Below are 26,485 nucleotides of genomic sequence, written 5' to 3'. Positions count from 1 at the left end.
GTCTGTTCTTAAGGAGAGCACCTCAAAATGTTAGTGTACCGTACAACAATATATAACATATCCTTTGAAGCTGGTTGCCAGCATAATGATTGTTAGACTGTAAAATGGCTTTTAAAGGCTTTTCCACAGTAGCTAAAACAAGCTACAGAAGGAAAAAGAATGCACTTTCAAAACATGCATTTCTTTGTTTTATCATCATCTGGATGTGTTATGTGTGCATGAAAAGAAAGACAACAGAAGCAAGGAGTGAAATCTGAAGATGGACAAAGCCATACAGGCTCCTACAAAGTCATACAGCCCACAGCACTTTGCTGGGTTTTCTCTTTTCTAAGCTTAAAAAAAAAAGGAAAAAGTGATGCAACTAGCAATCAAAACATGCTTTAGTTTGAGAGTGCACATATACTGCAGTTCAATTACCTGAATTTTTCACACAAATCAGACACACGCACACACACACACTGATGTTTGCCAGCTACAGAAGGATATTTCCTAATGCATTTGACTTAGGCCAGTGCAATCTGCTTATGGTGTCTAGAGGGTGACCAGCACTCCCTGAAATTTCTTGTAGGCACTAAAATGCTCTTATCTGCAGTGATAGCTGGTTCCAAAATTTTGTTTTATGTGCTCTAATGTCATAAAATATGTCCCAGTGTCAGTAATAACATTTATGAATTGGATTTCCAAATATCCATTCCAAAAAAGAAAAAAAAAAAAAGCTTCATGCAAAAAAAAAACATCCAGTGCAATCCAATGCAGTTTAAGGGAAAAAATATTTGGATATTTGTAATAAGAAATTACCAAACATGTCTCATTCCTCCACACACCTAAAAAAGGGACAATGCTGACACCATAAGAACTGGACATGTGAACAAAGCAGTAGGAAAAGGGACTTCTGTGATGACAAGTGTTTGTTTTGGCTACTGTCAGCAAATTATTAGCAAAGTCAAGAGGAAAGGACTAAATCACAGTTCTATGATGAACAAGATACATATCTGAAGGATGTAGCAATAATAAATGATGTTAGAAAAGGCTCTGCAAAATGACATTTTTAAATTTACCTTAAATGGCAATTCACAGATAAACCAACAAATCTGTTACTATACAGCATACAACTCTGTTTCCACAGACTTTAATATAAAATGTGTTAGCTCCAAAGAAAATACATTTTCTGCTTTTACACTTAATGACTGGGTGAAAGGCAGAAAACAGAAAGGTTGTGTGTGGTGGTGTTTCGAGAAAAATGTCACAAAAGTCGTTTAAAATGCTCTTATACCTCCTTAAATTTGGGCGACCAAGGAATAATAATGACTGCACACAATATAGATGTAAAGAGCCAGCCAGTATCTAGGCCAATAGTCTTTTGATTAAAGCCCACCTATTATGGTTCATCATTTGGCAGGTAAAACTTGATCTAGCAGTCGTCTTGCTAGAGATCCAGATATACTGCAAGCTAATAGTTACTTAATTTGGGAAGCTCCATACTAAGCCATCCTTCAGGTTATGTGTTAAAATGGGTGCTTTACATTCAGAACTGTGAATCAGTACCTTGATAAAGTCCTTTGTACATATATTAGCCAATTAGTATAAACAAAACTATATAACTATATAACTATAGAATAACCTAGTTCTAACTATTTTAGTTGTTTAGAGGCCGGCAGAGGCTTTTCAGTAAATTTTAGTTGGGAAAAAGGAAAGCAGAAGCAAAAGTAGTAGTATCAAATGTAATAAGGAAAGGATGAGGGGAACTCATGCAGATTCCTTAGACTTAGTCTTCCAGGTTTAAAGATGGAAAACAAGAATCAACTTTCACCTTTTCCTTTATTGCATCAACCTGCAAAGGAATTCAGAGGGTGTAGCTTAGAAAATCAAATTCCACATTGGCCATAAAAAAGGAAGAATAAGCAAAGAAAAAGAGCTGTTAGGAAATACAGATGTAAAGTAAAACAAATAAAATGGAAAAAAAGGTTAAAAATCAAAATCAGGGCACACCAGAGACATTTACTAAAAAGGTTTGTGTTCCATGGTTTGTGGTGTAATTTAATGTTGAATATGACAAATATAGCAAGCCATATTCTTCTTCAGGAATTTGAGATCAGCAGAAGAGTAATATGTTACTACCTTTCTTAAAAGCTAACTACAGGCAAGAATATATCAAACTCTGTTGTATGAACTCATCTGCTATGATAAAATCATAATGATATTGAGCTTTATTAATCAAATAACAAATCTTAAACTGGCTGTGATTCAGAATTAATCTAATTCTGGTTGATCACAAAAAAGTGCATTTGATCAATATTAATACTGAAAAGATATTGGGGGGGAAAAGTTTTATTTATTTATTTAAATGTTTCATATCCTTCTATGGAATTTGAAATTTTCTAAAGATTTGGACATTAAGAATTGGTATTGTTTAAATTAATCAACACAAGAATATAGTTTGATCAATCTTTTAGAAATTTGGAGAATTCAAGTAAAACTAAAATTAGCAGGAATCCTGCAGCAGAACACTGAATTTATTCTTAATAAATGTTCCACTCTACTCCACACCACAATTGTTTACAGTAAAAAGTTTCTCTACTAGAGATATAAGGGGCCATATTTTGTACACTGTATCCCATGGGAGAATGGAGCACAAAGAACTGAACCATCCCCTGAATACAGCAGTCTTTCAGTGTTCAGTAGCAATGTATTTATAAGGGACAGGTTGTGGGCAGCATATAGCTGTCAGCGATAATGCTCAATAGGTTACGCATCAGACACTCAGCCTAGAAAAGCCAGACAGGCCAGTATTTGAAGCCCACCTATTGCTGGTGTTAAGTACAGGATTTAGCCAACAGCTAAACTTGACAACTTTTTTAGCACCATTTAGTGATCTTGTACTTGTCTCCTGAGCATTAGTAAATGACTCCTATAATGTGTGCAGAAAATGTTGATATGTAATTTAGGAAAGTCACATTAAAATATACATCCTATTTAACAGTAATTATGTATATGCCTCCCAGAAAAGTGCTCCATATCACAGCTTAGGACACATGCATCCAATTATGTATTTAACAGAGGCGAGTAAAAGATAGAGGATATAAAACATGCAAGTAATTTTTGTTTTAAACATCAATACCCCATTAATACTATGGCAAAATATGTGCAATAATTGGTACTTGTCTGGAAACTCAAAACTTTTTTTCCCAATCTCTAACCTAATGCGCTACATTAACATCAGGGACAAGTTTACTGCATATAATAATTTTAAAATGTCATTATTTTGTCCAGTATAAAGCAATTAAAATAAATACACAAAAACTAGGCATATAGTCTCAAATAAATCCTTACAAATTGAGCTTTGTGATGTTATCAGTTATATATAACTGATATATAAACTTGTATATTATGATAATGTATCCCCCCTGTTGTAAAATATGAGAACATTAAAAATCAACTCAGAGTTCCATATCCTGTTCTTTTATATGGTCATGGAACTCCTTGGTGACTTGTAATGTCCTTATACATGTTACAATAGTTAGTACATTATTGTATAACTTTCAATTAAATACATTTTTTTCTTCATTTGCAATCCAGCTACATTTTTCTGTCCTGTCAAGAAAAGCAGGCATCTCAAAAATGTAAAACGTAAAATGACAGTTAAAAGGTAGAAAAGAGTAGCATCACACAAACAAAAAAGGGTTGACAAACATGTTACTTGTTATACATTGTCCTCCAAAAATAACCGGTTTCTGAATTCATATTATAGGGGTTGTTCACCTTGGGATTAACTTTTACTATGATGTAGAGAGTAATATTCTGAGACAATTTGCAATTGGTCTTCATTTCCTATTTGTAGTTTTTTTTTTTTTTTTATTAATTTCACTTTTTGTTCAGCAGCTCTCCAGTTTGGAATTCCAGCAGCTATCCGGTTGCTAGGGTCCAAGTTACCTTAGCAACCAGGGAGTGGTTTTAATGAGAGACTGATATATGAGTAAAAGAGGACCTGAATACAAATAAAAGTAATAAAAAGTAACAATAAAATAGTTGCCTCACAGAGCAACTGTTTTTGGCTGCCGGGGTCAGTGACCTCCATTTAAAAGCTGGGAAAAGGCAGAAGAGGAAGGGAAATAATTAAAAAACTATAAAAATGAAGACCAACTGAAAAGTTACTTAAAATAGGCCATTCTATAACATACTAAAAGTTAACTTAAAGGTAAACCACCCCTTTAAGGATTGTATGACACAGTCATACAGCTGGGTCACTCATAAATAACTTCAGCTGAGTGATCACAATTGCTTTACAGGAAAATGCATTTCAGAATCTTTAAACCTCACATCAGCAGCCAGAAAACTTAAGAGTGTGGGGAGATTGTTGGCAATGCCTTGTGATAATGACTTGTGGATTTTATAACATTTCTCAGTTTAATTGTGGCTCTGAAGGAATACAAAGTGCAACAAACTGCTGTGTTCAAGTTTGTCTTTGCTTTAGAAACAACATTAGACTGTACTGGGAGTAGGCAGTTCTAGATTACTATACTTAATGAGTCATTGAGGCTGCAAATCCTCAATGCCTAAATACCATCAACTGGTTACAGACTCTTTACTACTAAACTAACTATTTTACATTTTTTCACAATGTTTTACTGTAGGAGCTCGATATGCAGACTTTACTGACTTGATTTTGCAAACGAAACAAACAACCTACTGACATTTAGGATACAAGGGTACAATACTACACTGCAGTCTAGAGAAAACACACTGCATTAAAATATTGTTTTTTGAAACTGTGGTCTAATGGTTTTGGATGCATTTCAGCTGGTTTCATGGCAATCGACCTAGTGAGCTATTAGCTGACAGGGAAGCCTGTAACTAGAACCTTGACAGAAACTAGAGGATGTCAGGTTGTTTTGCATATACAAGATGAATGCAAACCAAGAATGTACTAGTCAGTAATCTGTAAAGCAATGTTCATTGAGTAATTAAAACTAATTTTATGCATAATCATTAGCAGCCCCATATGAAAATGAAATAACATTCACTGAGAAATGTAAGAACGTATGTTCAATCCCAATATAAATTTGAAAAAAAGATTCATTTTTAAAGGTAAAAAAGACTGTTATTGGCCTACTTTATCCAACAACACCATTATATTTGTTAAGGGTTTGTAGGAGAAAGCAATGCCGAAGGAACCTGAGAAAAGAAACCCAATTTTGCTCATATAATTGCAGAATGTATCTGGGTTTTGCTTCCAAAGATTCCTTTTGCTTTGCATAAAAATGGAGGCAGGCCTGCTCAATTTATATTTGGAGAAAATAACCATGTTATAGAATTTTCAGCAGAACTCAATGTAAAAAGGGAGGCCAGAAAGGAATATTTCACTATGGTTAAGTGGGTAAAACCAGGAGGTCACATCCATAAACAGCTGTCTCTCATAAACCTCTTACAATCGCTCCTTTGCACATACATCTGTGAATATTACTAATAGTGCTGACTGAAATTTGTATTCAAAATTTAGTCCATAATAGAATTTTTTTCGGCTAAAATGGGTCAAGTGTCTCATCTGTATTATAGTGTTATTGTAGATACAAGATACTAAAAAAAAACTAATGCAGCAGATCTCTGGAATAAGCACACAGGCAAAGTCACTATAAGCTATTAAATATTGTGGCAGAGATCTGAAATGTAGCCCTATGTTACATGTAATTGAACTGATGTTGTTCTTCTTTACCTTAGTTAAGTACTCCCTCATGACCTGAATGAAGTAGGGCATGGCAAAGTCCATGATGTTGTGCCTCCATGCTGTTTCCAAGACAACATCTGGTCGCAGCAAGTCATAGCAGGTAAAGAGACAGGCTGCAAAGCATTCCTTTTTATCCTCAACCAAAAACCACTGCAGAAGCTCCTCCGCCAATTCTGTATCTTTGGATTCAGAGGCATACTGCATAGCATCCTGAAAGACATTCAATGTAATTAAAGTCTGCTTTCCCATAACACATTTTTACATTACTGTATTTAAAAACAGCAGATTTATGTTGCTAAAATGTGTCCAACTTGTTACAGTGTTTACCAACCATTTTCTTTTCTTTATCACAGAAGGTGGATAACACACTTTTTATTTGCTTTATTTCAGTAGGATTTCAATTGAAGTCTATTCTTTAAATAACAACGGATAGGGGCCAATAACATGCAAAAGAAAAGTAGATAGTTTAATACTAGCAGTAAAATCTCATATTGACACCAGTGCTAAATTAATACTATTAGGAGCACAGGTGCGATAGCACAGAGTATTTTCTTGCTGCGCCTGATCAATGGAGGATAGTGGTAAAAAATAACACCAGAATATCAAGTGAAGTCCCTCTGAGTTCAGTGATTTGTTGACAGCCCACAGTCACCATTAAAAAAACAGCTTATTCTGTGGGTGCTTCTGCCACTACCTCAGACTAAAGAATTCTGCTCAGATCTTAGCATGAACTCTTTAAGACTCTACATCACCTTCCTGGTTTAAAGTAAACTTAATTACATTTACCTTGTAAAGCCTGTCTTTTTTACAAAGCTCCACACTTTGCTTCCAACGATTATTGCCCTTGAATAGATATGCAGCAATTCTTCTAAATTCAATTAGCTCATGCTTCTCCAGTCGTTGAGCAAGGGAAATATTATCAAAGTTGTCATATGCATCTATAGATGTCCGAAGTGCCTTTAAAATAAAGTACAAATTTCAGCACATATCTGCATAAGTAAAACCCATTTAAGGTACACAACCAATCCAGTCCATTATTTCCCTATTTACATCCAGTCCATTATTTCCCCATTTACAGTGGATCTTGAAAGTTTGTCAACCCTTTAAAATTTTCTATATTTTTATATGAATGTGACTTAAAGCATCATCTTATTTGAACAAATCCTAACAGTAGACTAAGAAAACTTAGTTACACAAATTATGAGTTAAGTGGGCCCGACAGGAGCTTGCATGCCAAAAGTAGTGTTTGATGCCATAATATTGCATTTCATTGAGTTCAAGTGTGATACCTGGTAATCTTCTTCTGTAATGAACAGATTGTTTAAAGCCTCATTCACAGATTTGTTGTTGTGATTCTGAACTGAACGCAGATATGGTTTTACAAGAGGAAGTTGTTTCACCTAAATGGGGAAAAACAATTTTAAACAGAGCTACTCTTAATATAAGAGCTTGTTTCTTTGGTTGCAATGTTAACAGACCTGTTTATTGAAAATCAGATATTAACTTAAATCTGATGTGATTTTTGCTTTTCAATGTAAAGGACCTACATAATGGGCATTAAGCTTTCAAAATATCACTAATCAGTAATTACAAATAAAATTAAAACTACAATTTGAAGTTTGACAAGCTATTACCTTGGAGAAATAATTTACTGCACGGGTGTGGTCAAGTCTTGGTGAGAGCACCATCAGAAGATCATTCAGTAACAGTGGCTTGAACTCCAAGTAAAACTGGATTGCTCTGTAATACAATTCAACATTTGCAACCTGCAGAAGAAAAAAGAAAGAAAATTATTATGAAAGCATGAAGTAACTTTCCATATCTGTGCACTTATTATGACGTTCTTCTGTTGGACATAACTATAATTTTATAAGAGGAAATATATTACCAACACAATAATCAACACCCATCATTTTTTATTACAGTTTTTTTGTTATAGATACATAAATAATGGTAGATTTACCGTATCTTTCAGAACATTGCTTTTACTCACAAAACCGATACTTACCTTTGTAATGATGTCTTTAAATTGTCCTTCCTTCCATGCATCTGTGGCGTGGTTCATCATTGTGATGATAGCATTGTCGTACTCTTCATACTTATCATACAGGAATACTAATTCTGCCCACAAGTGAGCCTGCTCTGCTGCTCTTAGCACCTACAATAGAAACACTTACTAGGTGAATTATTCATAATTAGCAAAACTACTATCAATAGTCTACATCATATAAAATAGGTCACATAAATCAGAAGTGCAAGAATTTTTGCTAAAATGTAGTTACCTTAGGAATATTGACTCTTGACCAGAACAGCTCCAAGTGCTCCCGCATTTTCTGGGGTTTAAATTTAGAGTAGAGGATTGCAAGTTCAGTGAACATTCCCATGTGTGCCCTTTCCAGTCCAAGAGCTGCCTCCAACATAGTGATAAGTTCTTCAAAATACCCTCGATCCTAAGAGTCAAAATGAAACACATTACTATATAAAACTTGTTACAAAAAGAAACGACTATAGCAAAGAGATGAGAGAAAACAAATAAGAGTGTAAACACATATTAAATCAGCAAGAACACACTGGCCCTGCGGCCACTATAAGGTTTATTTTAAGCAATACTAAGCCGGTATATTACATAGCAATGGGATGAGTTCAGGTGAAGAATAAACACTGCATTTTAAAAACAATTTTGGCCTTTTACATAACTATGCATAGGCATGGAACAGTGGCACTCCTTTTCTGGTAAAATGAGGCTGCAATGCAGTGAAATTAAAGCATAAAGGACATACTAGGGGGCTGATTTACTAACCCACGAATCCGACCCGAATTGGAAAAGTTCCGACTTGAAAACGAATATTTTGCGACTTTTTCGTATGTTTTGCGATTTTTTCGGATTCTGTACGAATTTTTCGGATCCAATACGATTTTTGCGTAAAAACGCGAGTTTTTCGTATCCATTACGAAAGTTGCGTAAAAAGTTGCGCATTTTGCGTAGCGTTAAAACTTACGCGAAAAGTTGCGCATTTTTCGTAGCGTTAAACTTACGCTACGAAAAATGCGCAACTTTTCGCGTAAGTTTTAACGCTACGCAAAATGCGCAACTTTTTACGCAACTTTCGTAATGGATAGGAAAACTCGCGTTTTTACGCAAAAATCGTATTGGATCCGAAAAATTCGTAAAGAATCCGAAAAAATCGCAAAGTACCGATCATTACGAAAAAAACGCAATCGGACTCCATTCGACCCGTTCGTGGGTAAGTAAATCAGCCCCTAAGTGTAAAAAAATATAACAATAATATCTTGCTTTTAACCCCTAACATCTGCCTGAGATATACAACCATCCCTTACTTTATGTTAATTCAAGTTAAAAACCAGGTCCTTTTATTGTAGCTCAGGTAATTCAGGACAGTATATATATTTTATTTTGAAAGACCATATTTCCTTTTGTAAAAGCCTTACCTGGTAATAATTTATAAGCTCCTCCAATTCATCAGCATGAACCACAATATGAAGACCACACATCTGTGCTAGGCGAAACTCTTTTCCATCAACACAAGCAAAGCAAACCTGGGGATGAAACAAATGATGTAAATATGCCACACATTTTTACCACAGAAAATGCTTCCTGTAAATCTCTAACAGTTTCTCTCACCTCTTTCCAAGTGCGTGTGCTATTTGCCTTACGAGCACCATCCACAGCTGCTTGATACTCTCCTAAGTGAACCAAAGTGGATGCCAAGCGTCCAAAATTGGAAACATTGTTATAGAGGAGCTTAGCAGCATCATACATTTTTTCATCATAGCAGCGATCACCAACCTAAAAAGAAATAATATTAACTTTAAACTACACAAATTTGCCTATCAACACACTAAGGACAGGTATGGGACCTGTTATCCAGAATACTCTGGATAAGGGTCTTTTTGTAATTTAGATCACCATACATTAAGTCTACTAAAACATCATTTAAACAGTGATTAAACCCAATAGGGTTGTTTTGTTTCCAATAAGATTAAATATATCTTAATTAGGATCAAGTATAAGGTACTGTTTTATTATTACAGAGATAAAAGCAAATCATTTATAAAAATGTGAATTATTTGATTAAAATAGACTCTTGGGGGAGATGGCCTTCCTATAATTCAAAGCTGTCTAGGTAACAGGTTTCAGGATAACTGATCCAAATACCTGTATAAGTATGTATTAAAGTAGGATCTTACAAATTTTTTAAGAACTAGGGGAAGGTCATACTTACTAATGTCGGACATTGTTTGTCCAGTTTTATATTCATTTTTAACAAAACATAAAACTTGCTACATTCTGAAAAAATCAATTTCCCATTCTGTAAGATGTTCTTGTTAATATAGGCCCTCAATGGTTTTGCTCAAACAGCTCTCTAATTATATGAAATTTCTCTGTACGGACATTTGCTTTACCCTTACATACCTCAAAGCATTAAATAAATTTGTCCTTAGCTGAAGCAAAAGCAGACACAGTAACTTTCCAGCGTCTCACTACAGATGCTAGAACAGGCTGCTTTGGGGTTCAGTATTAACTGCTACCACAGAACTGAGTTATGACTGCATTCAGTTAAAAAAAATACTGAAGGGGCTTTAGAAGACAGGTGTGCCTTTGCCCTAAATTCCAGTTCTAGTAGCTGTGCCAGACTTTTTAAATTAGGATTTTCTGGAGACACACACATGCATACATGATTAATTACAGACCTCTAACCTTAGTATAACCATGGTGTTTGCTTAACTGCTGAACACATACAACGACCTGTATCTAATTGAATGACACAGTTGGTACTCTCCACCCACTTCGACTGCAGCTTGTAACCATTACCAAGAACAACTACTTTTTATGCCTCTATCCATAATAAAAAAAAGCCAAGCAAAAACTATGCATAAAATGGCTATGAGTTACCTGCTGAATGTGAGCATTATTTGGTCCATTAATGAACTCTTCTAGTTCTGCAAGGCGATTTGTTTTAGCAAGAGCAAATATGAGCTCTGTTTCCACATAGGATTCTCGTGCCTTTTTGCGAGCCATTTGCAGGTATTTGACCAACTCCTCCCAGTTTCCTAACAAAATAAAACACACGACAGTTCAAAAGTCTATTCTGTATAAAAAAAAAAATTAATAAAATAAAGAGATGCTGAAAACGCTATACAGGTTATCTTACAATGTAATCATATATACAAAGTCACCTTTTCATTGATTTCTGCATTCAGGCAACTTTCAGTAGCAGAATAAGTATTCAAAGAAAAGATCTTAATACTGTACCACTAGCATTGGCAGCTTGAACAACTTCCATGTAAGAAGAAGGATCATCTGCTTTAATGTAGGAATCAATAGCTTCCTTGACCATCCCTTTCTGTAACTGCGCTTTGGCAAGCTGACTCCAAACAGCTGGTTCATTGCATCGCTCAGCAAACTCATATGCCCGGTCCAAATTCCCAATGTGTTCAATCAGAACCTAAAAAGTTTGATTACATTACTATCAGGCAAATATGTAAGCAGACTGCACATAGTGTATTGAATGTGGTATACCTGCACAGCTGAAGTGTTCACATCAAATTTCCTGAAAATAGCAAATGCTTCCTCAAACAGCTCATTGCTTATGGCAATGTTTGCAATGTCCGGGGCATCATAGTTATCTAGGCGGTTAATATACTCCATGACCCTTGTGCGGTCAGCTTTAATTGCAGTCAGAATCAAGAGGTTCTGCAGATTTCTGTAAACAAACATAAGGACTGTTAACACGACATTATAAACAATAAAAATGATAAACAAAGAAATCTCATTATAAGACAGAAACTGCCATTATATTTTAGACAATTATTGACTAGTTAAAAAAAAAAGTAGGCATCCATTACGTTGATGCATTTGATGCCAAGTGGTACACAGTAAAACATATTACTGTGGTTTATTTTTGATTAGTTTAGATATTTGTGCTCTTTTACTGGAGTCTCAAAATGCAAAAAGCTTTATGCAAGGAAAGGAATTTTGATAAATTTCAGACGTGCCTGTGTTCACTAAAGACAGAGTTGTCCAACACAATTTTCTCCAACAATTCAATGAGCTCATTAGGAAGGTCTGCTGTCATAAAGGCTTTTACAGTAACAGACACCTCTTCAGGATCCTGTGTTTCAGACAAAGCAGTCTGCACAACCTGTAAAGCAAGAAAATAATAGGGTGAATTATGTTTCATTATTATTGTACTTGAACACTTGAGGCGTGAAAGAGCATTTTTGTTTTTGTTTTTTTAACTACCGAAGACCAATAAATGGACATGTATAACTGATATTTACTAATGGTGGGGGGAAATTACCTGATCAATTAGAGGTCTCCTATATGGGTTGCTTTCCAACAAGACACTGGCCCACAATTCCGGATCTTTGCGACGTACAAGGTAACGGGACAGGCTTTTAAAAAGAGAATTTTCATTGCAAACCTGAATGAGAAATAAAAAGAATATTTGATAAATCAATAAAATCACACAAGCAGCTGCAAGTTAAAACCTTGCTTAAACAGGTCACGTGTTTCTTTGGGTTTCTTTACGGTACATATGAAATATATCGCACTATAAAAGCTAAATTTTCTATGATGTCTACATATACTTAGAAAAAATTTTGCAGAAGTTAACAGATTTTGTAAGTGGGCATGGGCTGGACAAAGCAGGATTATGGTTTAAAACCACATTTCTCCAGGAATGTTGGGAGTCACAGATAACCTTAATGTAAGTACAAAGTTTAAAAACACATACATTTATTAGTTCCAGGTCACACTGTCCTCGTTCATATGCAACGCATGCAAGATGGGGATCCCTTTTTTCACAATACTTTCCAACAACACGACTGTCGTAGTATGGGTTCTCTCGTAGGAATCGTTCAGGATTATTATTGCTATCTATGTATATTTTAGCCAAAGCATTATGAGTGGCAGGCTCTTCGCATCCCTCATGAATTCGAGATTCCAGCCATGGCAAAAGGAGTTTTAACCTAAGGGATAAGAATCCACCACTTAATAATTACAGCAAATGAAAATATGTGAATTACTTAGGGCAACAGCCAGAGCCATAATGATTGCAAGGCATAAACAAACCTCCGTCAGAAAATATGCAAAAAAAAATGTTAAAGGTCAGGAAAGCTAAAAGGTTAGGGTTAATTCTCACAGAAGAATGATTTAACATTTGTAGTTATAGAGTCACTTACACTGCAGAGCATGGGGGTAAGTGTTTAAAGGAACACCAAAAAATCAAAGTGTTTTAAAGTAATTGAAATATAATGTACTGTGGCCCTGCACTGGTAAAACTGGGGTGTTTGCTTCAGGAACACTACTATAGTTTATATAAATAAACTGCTGTGCAGCCATGGGGGCAGCCAATCAAGCTGTAAAAAGGAGAAAAGGCACAGGTTACATAGTAGATACCAGATAAGACACCATTGTATTCTACAGGGTTTATCTGTTAGCTGCTATATAACCTGTGCCTTTTCTTCTTTTGAATGGCTGCCCCCATAGCTACACACCAGGGTTTATATATACTCTAGTAATGTTTCTGGAACAAACACAAAACTTTTACCAGTGCAGGGCAGCAGTACATTATAGTTTAACTTCTTTGAAATATATACATTTTTTGGTGTTACTGTTCCTTTAATGCAATGTTTATGTACCCTTTAATACTTCAATGAGTAAATGTCCCTGTCAAAACAGGGTGTCAGGTGAAATGAGTCATTTACATTTGCAAGAATGTAATACAGTACGGGAAATATGGAGGATTACATGTATTGAAACAATGCAAACGTGACTGCTCCACTACGAAGTGCATTTTATTTCCCAAACACATTTTAGAGAACACAAATTCTCTCTCTCTCTCTCTCTTTCTCTCTCTCTCTCTCTCTGTGTCTTGCTGGTAAAGTGAAATTCCAAAATGATGTGATACAAGCTTCTGAAATAATGGTTATACAGCATTTTGTACGAGAAAGGCATCAGACATGAAATATAGCGAAACATCTTTACCTGTTTCTTTTCTCAACTTCAGCAACAAGCTCATCTGTAGAGAACTGTCCCCTCACAACAAGGATAAGGTTCTTAATTACATCTTCTGAGCAATCCACATCAAGAAGGCCCCCAATAACTACTGGCAACCGACTTGGGTTTACCTTGTAAAATAAAAAAAATGTTCAGTTTATTTTTTTTTAACCACATAAGCTTTCATATATTTAAGCTTACAGCATAACAGCAAAAAAGACACTTATGGGGTAATGTAATAAAAGTTGCAAAGTTCCCACAAGTCTAGTTAGCATTAGTGACCAATCAGCTGGAAGCTTTAACTGGTCACTTGTTTAAGAGCCAATATTTGATTGGTTTCTGTAGATCAGAAGACCTTTTGCAAGCTTTTCGACCCTTTTAACCACAGTACAGTTATTATAGACAAACACAAAACAAAATTTCTCCAATAAAAAGCTCGGGAGTGTACATTTTTCCACTAAATCTGATTTCTTTTCTGCAGATATGAGCAACAGTATCAGAATGGTTGGTTTGCTAGCAGTTACCTTTTGAACGTAGATCTCAATGTATTTCTGTAGGTTGTTCCTGTACAGATACAGCACAAGATCATGCACAAAGTCGAAGCGATCACATACAATTATCAGTGGCAGCTGGTCTGTGAGCTTGGCTTCCTATAAAAAGTATGAAGGCAATATATATGCATTAAAACGAGAGCGCAAAAGGATGGAAGCAATCAAAAAGGATTTAAAAGGATAGAGAACAAAATACAACAGAACTATTTAAAAAACAAAATAAAAGCACCTGTCAATAAAAAAAAAAAATCTACAAAGTCACACAGAAGCACCTCAAAATATTTCTAAAACGTTATAAAACATAAGGATTAACACTATATATCATGGTAGTTTAAATGAAATCATTGGGGGTGTAATATAGTGGAATCTTTTGTGCTTAATAGTATCCAGATTCCAAAGATGATGATGATGATGATGATGAACTGAGATTAGGATTTAGGGAGTGTGCCCTCTCTGACAAAGGCAAATGTAAGGCCAAACTTGAAAAGGTGCCACCACCACAATGGCACAGACTAAATCATTCCTACATCACACAATAAAGACTTCATGAATGGATGGGGTATTGGTCATATGCCTCAAAAGGCAGCTCAGATTATTATAGTTTAAAATCTAACAAATTTTAAATTTACTTTCTTAATAAGTGGCACCATAAGAAGCATGGCACACAGGGTTTTTAATCAATGCTATCCTTTCATGGAGAACCAGGGCAAAGGAAACAAAAAATAGAATGGAAAATAAGCAGTCTATAGAAGATGCTTTGCCTGTAGTTCCACTTTGCTCAGGAGGATGCAAAGTAATGTAAATAGGAAGATGTAGCTGAAAAGAAAGTATATATTGTCAGCAGTGTTTCTTCCTGAGAGAACTGAGGAGCTTCAAATAACCTGTGTGCTATGCAATTTTGCAGGGCGATTTCACAAGACAGTCCTATGTACATTTTTACCATGAAGATAGAAAAATATTGGGAAAGCCTACACAAAATTTACCTTGTTCATGTCCTGCTCATTCCACAGACAAAAGGAAAAGCACAAAAAATAATAACTCCCATCAGGAAATTGTAAGTATAGATTGATTACTAAACATCTATATAAATATATATGGAGTATTTTGAATACAATAAAGGAGATCTTTATATTTAAAGGGATTCACAATCATTAAAGGGATCCACAACCATATAAAATCTTGAGGCTAAAGGCAACTGTATTATATTTTAGGTTATGCACTGCAAAGTTGTATTTTTCATATCATAATTACAATGGGGTTTATTAACACTTCATTATACATACACAAAAAAACACTTTCTACTTTTTGGATTAACTGTGAAGGAGTATAGAGAAATAGGGGAATGTGCCAAAACCATAGGCCTTAAGCAGTTAAGTATTTTAGAGAAGTCTGTATGTGGAGAACATGGTTGTTGACTGGAGGTCAGTCTGGAGGAGACTTTATCAGATAATTTTAATACTTTTAAATGTTAGAGATAAATGTTGTATATTCTGTAAGGCACCAATAAAAAAAAATGGCTGTTCAGTATCAAATATAAAAAATATGAACAGTGATAATGTCCCAGAACACAAAAATATTAATGAGCAATTTAATTTCCCAAAAATTCCCATACAGCACCTACTGTTTAAGTCAGGAATCCACCATTCAATAGCAAAATGATTACCTTTAGGAAGTTTTTCACTCGCTCGGGATCATAACAGTTACTCTCTCTACATATCCTTTCAACTTCTTTAATCTGACCAGTTTTGCAGGCTGCCTGGATATATTTAAAATGCACATCGGGATCCTGGCTGAAGTTGACAATAGAGCCCAGAAAATAAAACAGCCCTAAAAAGCAATAAAGATCAAATTAAGATGCTTTTGTCAATCACACTGAGAACCTAATTATATGGATCTAAATGATTTAACAGCAGTAAGGCTCGACACACCAATAATCCTACATTTAGCCATCCTCATTTTCCGCAATACTGCATAAATACTGCAAGAACTAGCATTTTGCTTCTGGCTTTGCTCAGAAAACTTAAAATATATACAAGTAAAGGATTTATAATCTGAAATGCTTGGGACCTTGTGTTTTCTGGATAAGTGATCCTTCCATAACTTGGACCTCCATACCTTAAGTCTATTAAAAATAATGTAAACATTAAAGGAGAAAGAAAGGCTAAGTCACTTGGAGGTGCCAAAATGTTAGGTGCCCCTAAGTGACTTTAATCGCTTACCTTGTACCCCGGGCTAGTGCCCCTGTTAGGAGAAAACTGCACCAGCCCGGGGTACCTGTAGGGAGCGCTTCCTTCCTCCGCGTTTCTTCTGCGGCAAAATCTCTGGGCCAGCGCATGCCCATTAGAGTGAAAAGCCGACTTTGTTGTTAAAGTTCGGTTTTTCACTCTAATGCACATGCGCAAACGCACCAACGTGGAAGAAGGAAGCGCTCGCAGCTGCCCCGGGCTGGTGCTGTTCTCTCTTAACAGGGGCACCAGCCCGGAGTACAAGGTAAGCAATTAAAGTCACTTGGGGGTGCCTAACATTTTGGCACCCCCAAGCGACTTAGGCTTTCCTTTTCCTTTAAATAAACTTAATAGGATTGTTTCAGTACTGATTATTACAGAGAAAAAGGAAAGTCTGCAGACACTGCTTATGGACAATATTCAGCCAGAACTGCCTTGTGTTAATACAAAATGCAAAAAAAAAGTGAAAAAACCAATGCAAAGTATACAGAGAAATAATTCATTCTTAAATTTCATAATGTATTTGTACCTATATGTAACATATAGGTCATTCTATATATTACATTACATATGCAATAACTATGTTTATAAAACTAGGCATATGTATAAAATGGACTTTTTTCTATGGGGGCCCAGAAGATACTTGTTCCCAGAGCAATTCTCCTAGTCCCACTAAGCAATTCCTTGAGACCAAACATTTCCATTGAATAATGGATTTCTTACCTTCGAAGCTCTTGAAAGATTCAAAAAGTTCAATAAGCGACAGAGTGGAAAGCTGCTCATGGTATTTGGAAGCTACTTGGACACATATCTGCAAATTTTGCCGGATGTTTGCAGAGAGCATGGCACGCAAGCATTCAAGAGAATCTTCAACAGACAGGGAGCCAAAATAATTCACCAGCCACTGTAAAAAGCATAGAAAGCCTCTGTTCAACAGGTTACTAAAGTTAATTCAATTAGGAGGCATTTTTATAGTTTAACTTAAAAAGGGAACTTTCCAAAAAAAAAAGTGCAAAACTTTATGCAAAAGTATAACACCTTGGTTAAAGCATAAAAAGTTTTTTTAAAAATAGTTGCATTAAAAAGACTTTGGGGCACATTCATCTAAGTAAGAGTTTGAATGGGTAAAATTCGGATTAAATACGAAAAATTTGTATTAGTCACGATAATATCATATCAGCGTTCCGAAAGTCACAAAATTTTTGTCTCCGAACGTTCGTAAATGGCGGGAAAACCTTTCTGACTTTGATCCTTCTGTGCATGTTTTTGAAGCCTCCCATAGGACTCAATGGCACTCTGCAGCTCCAACCTGGCCCAAGGAAAGTTACGATAACAAATCCGAAACTTTCGTACTCACTGCAACAAATACGACTTTGTTGCGTAAAATTTGTCACAAAGTACGAAAAAGTAGCGCAAATTAATGAAAAAACTGCAGAAAATACACACAGTTCTATATATTAGAAAAAATATGATTTTTTTGTATTCATAATCAATCATACTTTGATAAATGTGCCCCATAATGTGTAAAAGGTATGCCTTTATTAATGCTGATTTAGAGAACAAAAAATAATCCAATACTTTAGTTTGTACCAAAAAAAGTCATATAAAATGCATATTAAAAAAGGTTATAAATTTAGCACGTACCTCTGGATTCAAAAGATGAGTGTGGACAACTGCCCTTTTAATGTCATAAAGATCAGTAAAATGTTCCAAAGCTCTCTGAAGGAGGCCTGCCTTCTCACAAAGCTGTGCAATGTGAGCACGATCATAATGTGTAAACATCTGGTTGCCCAAAATCGCATCAGCCACCTAGCAAATAAACAGCAAGGATAATTTTAGTATTGTTACAATTCACTACATTGGCTGTTTCTGATTTAAACTGGCTACTTAAAGGTGGCATCAGGACCACCAATTAAGCCTTCTTTTTTTATCAAGTTGGAAGACCATTTGTCTGTGCCTAAACCAAGGATTCTCCAGGATGTCTTGGCCCATAGCTTTCACTGGCTCATAAATGAGTCTTCAGCCAACCTGAGACTGCTTCTGCTTTAAAACATTTACATCCATAAGATGTTTTCCAACTACTTCTGCTTTAAAACAAAAATTCACCTAACTTTTTTAGCTCCTTCAAATTATTAAGACTTAGGAATATCCACAGTAGTTTGATGTTGCTCTAAATAAAGGAGCATGGCTTTGCAGTGGGATGTGCACCAGATGTAATGCGAGACTGCATGACACAATGGCAGAAGTGTTTTAAAGTGATACTGACACGAAAAAACTATTTTTCAAAATATGAATTTACATAAAAAGCTACCTATAGGTCGTGTTTATGGTTTTTCACTGACAGGTTTGGTTTTGTAAGTAGTTCCTAAGCCTGACTGTTTTGCCAACCTGACTGTCCCTTCCCAACCTGTCAGTTATAGCTTCTAATGCTAACAGACAAATATGGCCGCCTCCTCATAGAGGAACACAGGGCATCAGACAGGTAATGTAAACGCATCAGGCAAATATTTTTATGGCAAAATTATAAAGTTTTTGCTAAGACAATGTTATGATAGATGTAAAAAAAGATTTACTTTCTGGTGTCAGTATCTCTTTAAGATATAGTTGGCCTCAGGTGTACCTGGGCAGTAACAATAGCAACCAGTCAGCGATTAGCTTTATTCATCCAGCTGCAGGTATAACAGTAAAATCAAATGTTTGATTGCCATGGGTTACTGCCCCAGATTAACTTTTTTTTTTTTTTTAAATAAAGATACAGTGAGCACTTTTAAGACTTTGTCCAGCCAATATATTATTCAGTGTTTCTCTGGGTGCCATGCACCGTGTGTTCCATAAGCAGCTACAGATGTGGCATATTTTGTGGGCAAAACCCAGCCCATGTAAACACCAAAAGTGTATGCCCTACCCGTCCGTACTGTAGAACAAGAGGATAGCAGCAAACTGGCATGTTCACAGCCAGTAATGCCACATGTAAATATCAGTTTAAAAGTACCCCCATTATTTTATGATAGTGATTCCAGTATTTTATTATGAAGAAGGGTGGAGGCCTGTGGATAGTTTGCAAGTATCTTGGAGCCTGACTCATTTTGCAATACAAGTTATTTGACAATTATAAAGAGCAATAATATTGTCACTAATTCCAGTTCAATTTATTTAACTGCATAGAGCACATATACATGTTTTTGCATGTATTAATCTACAAATTAATATTATTTGGACACCGAAGTTAATATCCCCAAGCAGTATGGATACACTACTAGCTTGAACATGAATTAGATACATTTAATTAGTCAGTGCAAAATAAGACTGATAGGAATACACTAAATAGATAAAAATGATTTAGTCCTCATGCAAGTGTGTGCATATTTTAAATGTGTCATCTCACAGTTTATGTTTTTACCAACTGATTTTTCAAGATTTGACACATTAAACCAATCAAAGAGTTGGCTGCACAAACCCCAGGGAAAATAAATAAGTTATGATTTTCTTAAGTATACTATACAAGTTCAAGCTCATTTTCCTAAAATAAAGCAATATAATTTTACAGCAATGTTAAGCATTATTAATAAAATGTCACACAAAGAGCCATACCTGAGGTGCATGCATCAGATTCATTTCAAGGAGACGAGTTTGCAAAGGGCCTTCTGTTGGACGGTTATTTTTTAGAGCATCCAGTAAGAAAGCAGTGCATTGCTGGATAAGGTTGTATTCCATAAAGACATCCACAATCTAAGCCAAAAAGCAGATATATTACATTAATAAATGATATTCCAAAAAACAAAAAATTAAACTTTGTAAACCATTTAAATCTCATTTACCTGGGTGATATCTGCAAGAGGCTCCTCATCTTGGACCAACATTTGAGCAAACTGTTGGCCTTGATCTGGATTGATTCTCATAACATTTCGCAGCAGGAAAATCCAATCAGGTGTATAGCCCACCTGCACCAGATGGTAAATACAATGTTACATTTTATTGTCATTTTGGTTTTTATAATCTAGCAAAATCATAAAGAAATATATAAAGATATACAATAGAAACCCACCTTCTTTGCATAGAGCACAATCTTCTGAACCTGCCCAGTCTCTGCAAAGCACTGAATTACTTTGTTTGGAACATTAGCCCTCAGATAAACACTCAAGGCAAGTGTAGGGTCAACAGACTTTACAAGATCTCCCAATTCTTCAGAACACTCCAGCTATGCATGAATCAAACAAGGATATTGTTATTTTGCTTTCCCAAACATTTTATATATATGTTAGTGTAAACGAAAAACATGGTTATTTTGGTATACACAAAAATACCTGAACATGCAGGTTTGGAAAAGTAAAGTACAGCAAATTTGATCTTTCTGAATATTGAACTTACCTTGTCTTCCTTGAGCCATTTCTCCAAAAGCTGTTTGCGACCTTGTTGCAACACAGGTCTGCAAAGCTCCAAGGATTCAAACTTGTTGAGTTGACCTTGGTCTAAAAGAATTCCAAAATATTGCAGCAATGGGGAGGTTTGACCTGGTTGTGCAGGAACACTTTGGAAACGGCGGATAGTTTCTGGTGTACGTAGTATTCCCTGCAAAAAGTTATTATTTAGTATATGACAGCTAAAGCACAGAGTATATCAATATAAAAAAAAAAAAAAAAATATATATATATATATATATATATACACAATTTATGTAGATGACACTTTACAGGTCTTAAATGTTTTACATATCAACTTCTCCTCTGCTTTAAGAGTTATAGCAAAAAAAAAAAAAAAAAAAAAGGTCTAGCCAAAAAACATGCAGCACAAAAAATGTCACGGTATATCTAGTAGAAGTGAATCTAGAGTAACTGGACTTGCCGAGTAAGTCCAATTGCTCTAGAGCAGGGCTGTCCAACTGGCGGCCTGCGACCCCCCTGTGTGGCCCCCCCCACCTGTCTGGCTGCTTTGATGGCTTACCTTTGTGTAAGCGTTAAATGGTATCAGTACTGAGATTAAATGGCCCCCTGCATTGCTCACACCTTAGATTCAGGCTGTAATCCCCCTGTATTGTTTAATCATGTAATCCCCTGTACTGTTGACACCTTTTAATGTTTTCCCCCTGCATTGTTCACACCTCAGGCTCAGGCTGTAATCACCCTCATTGTTCACCTGTTCACACCTCAGACATTCCCTCTGACACATCCAGCACTGTGTTTCTGTATGCTGTCTGTGTGTGCCATAGGGCAGGCATAGTGTGGCACACATAGGCAGGGGAGGGCAGGAATAGTATGGCCCACATAGGTAGGGGAGGGCAGGCATAGTATGGCACACATAGGCAGGGGAGGGCAAGCATAGTATGGCACACACAGGCAGCATAGGGCAGGCAGAGTATGGCACACACAGGCAGCATAGGGCAGGCTGAGTATGGCACACACAGGCAGGGTAGGGCAAGCAGTACTCTGCCTGCTCTATGCCTCCCCTATGCTGCCTGTGTGTGCCATACTCTGCCTTTTCTTATGTTGCCTGTGTGTGCCTTACTCTCCCTGCCCTATGCTGCCTGTGGAAGGTGAACCTGGCAGGGGTTTGTTCTGGGAGTTTGTTAGCATTTGGAAATAGTCATTATATGGTCCCTAAGGTGTGTAATTATATGCTGGTGGTTGCTGTGCTATCCACAGAAGAGGAGGAGGCATATGGATTTAAGTGTATCTCTTAATATGACATAATATAATTCTTTCACATATGAATGAAGGGTGATATCCCTTCAGTGAGCACCAAACATTGGGTTTTTGCTGTGTTGCCACCATTAATGTGGGGATGGTCTTAAAAGCTCTTGTGATAACATGGGTGTAGTTTGAAGTGGGTGCGGTTTAAAAAAGGGGAGTGGTCAAAACTGGCTTCCATTATCGGCACTCCACCATGTAGGCCAGAAAAATTCCGGCCCTCAGTACCACAGAAGTTGGACAGCACTGCTCTAGAGCAAAGTCTTGAGTAATTCCTCAGCAAGTCCAGTTGCTCTAGATTCACTTCTACTAGATAAACATTCATTCTACCACTAGATGGCGCACGCAGCAGAAAAAACCCATAATACAAAATTTCCAGAATTTATTGAAAATAGCCCTTTTAGTGTTCTCTTCACTTGCCTGTAATTAAACTAGAGCATCTCTAAGAAATTGCCTACACTGACTTTTAGATCTATGTCACAAATTGCGTATTTACCGTTCATACGAGAAATAGAAGACTGCCCCAGTCTTAAAACAGATTTGAGAGCAGCACCCTAAAGCCAAACGGTCAAATGATAACGACTGGTATAGGAGCCCTCAAACAAAGGTTCTTCTTTGCTTTTAGAATTAAAAAAAATAAATCACATTTTTCCTGCACAGTAATTTTCAGTGCAGTATGCAGGCTTTGTACAGAATTACACAACCCCAGAAGTGCTGAACAACAAGATTTTAAAAGATACTCAATAAGATTATTCAAAAATCAAATATAATGCATTCAAGTTTAATTTTGTCACTACTTAGCAGGCCATACCTTTGGGGCATTTGCAGCCACCTTTGCTGCTTCTGAATAATTTCCCTGTGCAAAGAGAGCGTTGAATTTACGAGCAAAAAGCTCCTCAGCTCCAGCAAGGTTGTTTCTTACAGCCATACGCAAGGCTAGATCAGGGTTCTGCAGAACGTTTGTGATATATGGGATTATGTTCTCCTCTTCAACACACACAGAAAGAACCTAAAAATCAAAACACACATTAGTTTAATAAAAAAAAAAAAAAAGAAGGTTTATAAAGCTTTGTCTCACTTTGTGATGAACAATATCTACTGTGCACACAAAGCTAGATTCCAAATCCTCTCTTGTTCTTTCCCTGATATTAATTTGTATTTATTGAAGGGGAAATAATGTTATAGGATTATGGCATTTTTGAAAAAGGTAAAAAAAAAACCCACAGTAACCATACCTATTGATAGGTTATTACGCCATGTTACCTCAATGAGCAACCCAAAGCCACTAAGATGTGAGAGGCCAGTGGATATTGACTGGCTTATCAAAAATGAATAATGGTGAGCTATAGAGGTGTGGATCTGAGCTGCTGTACCTCTGGGCTAATTGCTGCGCATAAGTTGCATTTTTTTTTTTTCAAGTTTGCATCTTTTGCCAGATTTCAGCTCCTCCTTACGCCACTCAGTTAGAAAATCAAGGATATAAGTGTGAAATCTCTGGAGCCAATAGGTGATTAAAAAGTTTTATGCTCACAGCTAGCTAAAGTGGCTGCTCGCCAGACATTCAGTCAGGCAGATCTTACCTGCCCCTTTCTGTTTACTCCGATGATTCCAGCTGTGGCTTCATGAGGAGCAGTAACAAAGATGGTTTCCCCACTTATACGATTCATATAAATGCAGGTTCCGGTTTCTAGGTCGTAAAGATGAATGTAGCCATATTTTGTAATCAGAAAAACAACATCATGCTTGTCACTAATCTGTAAGAAAATGACATTTTAATATTAAAACAATACATATCTGCATACACACCAAATGAAAACAATGCTGATAACCACTGGTTGCTAGAATGCAGCACATCTCCCTGGTGACCCACAACATTTAATGCACCAAATATCAAATATATGAGCAATTTCTCATACAGTAGTTGATATTGACCAATGTTAGAGCAAGAACCAAGAGTTCCTGTTTGTTAAGAGAGACTCCTCTAAGGTTACTGTTGCAAGTGGTATTTTCTGGCAAAAATTTGCCCCATGCCTGCTAGATGAAGTCAATGGTAAACTCAAGGGCAATACTGGCAGTTCCAGTAAACAACATGCCACATGACATTTACCAAAGACTACAGAGAATATTTACTTGAATGGGAATCACCTGGATCCACAAGTTATGAAACTCAATGCCCTGAATCAGGCAATTATCACTTGGCAGAAAAGGGAGGAAGAAAAATGTTGTTTTTCAGAAAAAACCTAATGATTAAGGGCAATAACACATGGAGCTATTTGTTGCCAGCTAGTTGTTAAGGCCACAAAATAGACTATAAAAATAAATATTTTTATTAAAAGTGCATTACATGAACAAGGCAATAGCAGTGATAACTGAATGTGGACTTCATAAAGTTTTAGAACAATTCAGGTAGCATGGAGCTAAACCATTTTTCCATATGAGAAATAACGACTGTGACACACTTCTTTAACTACTGCATATATCACTTTCTATTTCAGTAGGAAAAGGCATAGATTGTCCTTAGATCATCTCTCAGTCACAGGACAATTCTCAGCACTTCCTGTTGAAGAGAACAGGAAACAATCCACATGGAGATGCACTGAATTCAGCATTTGTTGAATCGCTACCCTTAATGCAGGATTAGGATCTGGAAGAAATCCTTAGTATTCAGCTGAACTGAAACCAAAGACTTAAACTAAATTGATTTAAAGCTCTGGAAAAATAAAAGCAGCAAATTTATATTCAGATGCAACACAATTTTTATTAATCTAATTTTTTTTTTTTTAAGTTAATTTAGGATTTGGTTCCAAATACATTTAAATAAGGATTTTATAACTAAACTACAATTGATAATTTATCAAATTTACAGTATATGATACCTGCATGGCAACAGGAAAGTCATTCTGAGCTTCTGGAGGAAAGAAGACATCAACAGCTTTCTTTGGAAAAGGCTGGTTGCCTGTAGGTGGTGTACCAACTTCTATAATATGGAGCTGAAAAAAATGCAATACATATGATAAGTAATAGAAATAGTCACACAATGTTAATATGTTCAATTTACAGGATTATCTTCTGAATATCATAAGTTTAGACAACCTCAGGAACATGCAATCCATGTCACGCATTGCAATTTCTCAACTCACACACACAAACTCTGATATGGTTTTTACACCAGTGGAGAAAACATGATATGTGACCAGTAAAGGTCCAAAGTCAAATGCAATTTGTTTTTCCTCTCACAAAAGCCTAAACAATAGCAGATCAAGAAATCATATAAAGCTGATAAGTCTAGCATGTTTGAAATATATTTTCTCTACAGTCTCATTAAGAGATACTAGAGTCATTCGTATGGCTGCATTATCAAGGAAGAGCTAAGATTTAATTTTTGCAAGCAGGTTTTACAATATTTTCAATAGTTCCCATGGTATAAAAGGTTTGCTGCATTAACCCATCATTGCAGTTGCAACTGTGGATTCATAGCATGAGTGTGCTAACACAAAAATAAAATAGCTAGAGTGCTGGGTAAGAGGTCTACTTGAACTACAGTTATACAGAACTATTTAACGTTTAACTGCTTATGCATATTTGATATATTAACACACACTCTTTAAAGTTTCCTTGTTTCTAAGATCTATATAGCCAAACACCACAATGCATTGAGAATCAAGAAAATCTGGGTTGAGAAAAAAACAAAATCTCCTCATGCAATAATATCATATGGTAATACTTACCTTTCCCCCAGCTTGACCCCTTACAGCAAAGCAGAAGAGGGTTGATTCTTCAGCATTTCCTTCCATCTTGAACTGAGCAAAGCTGGCAGCATGTCCTTCGATGGGCTGGGACACTTTCCTGTCTACGGAGTAAAGCTGCATGGCTCCCACAACACGGTTTTGCTAATTATACACAAAAGTATATTGGGTTAACTACTAAAGAGCAACTATGAAATAAAACCATAGCAGTTCTTTTAAAGAACAGAATTCATTTAGCTAGTTGAACTAGAAAGACTACTTCTCAGCATAGCTTTACATAGGCAACAAATGCACTCATCAGGTTTATTAAGGCCTAGGATCACATTTTAGAGTGCATAAAGGCAACTATAAAAAAAGGTTACTTGCTGAGCAGTGATAATTGATACAACAGTTTACTAACATTCAGCTGCTGAGAAATGTGTCAGTTAATGTAGTACATTGTAACAATTCAGAGCCCAGTTTAGATTTTTGACCAGCCAGACAAACACCAAAGAGAACCAGTTTAGTTCAACCTTCAATTTTAGAAAAACAGTA

General features: G+C 36.1%; 1 protein-coding gene across 3 annotated transcripts in view; it reads right to left on the bottom strand.

The window, feature by feature from the left end:
* cltc (clathrin, heavy chain (Hc)) overlaps window positions 1-26,485 on the bottom strand; it is a 64,478-nt gene that overhangs the window by 5,760 nt on the left and 32,233 nt on the right. For 2 of the 3 annotated variants that reach the window (XM_012956839.3, NM_001011039.1), the window contains 27 exon segments: window positions 25,934-26,095; window positions 25,082-25,195; window positions 23,786-23,959; window positions 23,017-23,214; window positions 20,890-21,090; window positions 20,567-20,719; window positions 20,340-20,462; window positions 20,113-20,250; window positions 18,166-18,330; window positions 17,245-17,425; window positions 15,960-16,123; window positions 14,270-14,395; window positions 13,734-13,876; window positions 12,481-12,715; window positions 12,046-12,168; window positions 11,741-11,886; window positions 11,265-11,448; window positions 10,998-11,190; window positions 10,638-10,795; window positions 9,366-9,530; window positions 9,173-9,280; window positions 8,005-8,172; window positions 7,731-7,880; window positions 7,357-7,488; window positions 7,012-7,122; window positions 6,509-6,679; window positions 5,711-5,932 (listed from right to left, as the gene is read on the bottom strand). In XM_012956839.3, coding sequence (XP_012812293.1) covers window positions 5,711-5,932; window positions 6,509-6,679; window positions 7,012-7,122; window positions 7,357-7,488; window positions 7,731-7,880; window positions 8,005-8,172; window positions 9,173-9,280; window positions 9,366-9,530; window positions 10,638-10,795; window positions 10,998-11,190; window positions 11,265-11,448; window positions 11,741-11,886; window positions 12,046-12,168; window positions 12,481-12,715; window positions 13,734-13,876; window positions 14,270-14,395; window positions 15,960-16,123; window positions 17,245-17,425; window positions 18,166-18,330; window positions 20,113-20,250; window positions 20,340-20,462; window positions 20,567-20,719; window positions 20,890-21,090; window positions 23,017-23,214; window positions 23,786-23,959; window positions 25,082-25,195; window positions 25,934-26,095 — 4,308 coding nt within the window. 3 annotated transcript variants of the gene reach the window in all.

Source organism: Xenopus tropicalis, chromosome 2, assembly GCF_000004195.4.
Source record: "Xenopus tropicalis strain Nigerian chromosome 2, UCB_Xtro_10.0, whole genome shotgun sequence".
Lineage (NCBI taxonomy): Eukaryota > Metazoa > Chordata > Amphibia > Anura > Pipidae > Xenopus > Xenopus tropicalis.
The sequence above is the reverse complement of the archived record's forward strand: the minus strand, read 5'-3'. Positions and strand labels throughout refer to the sequence as shown.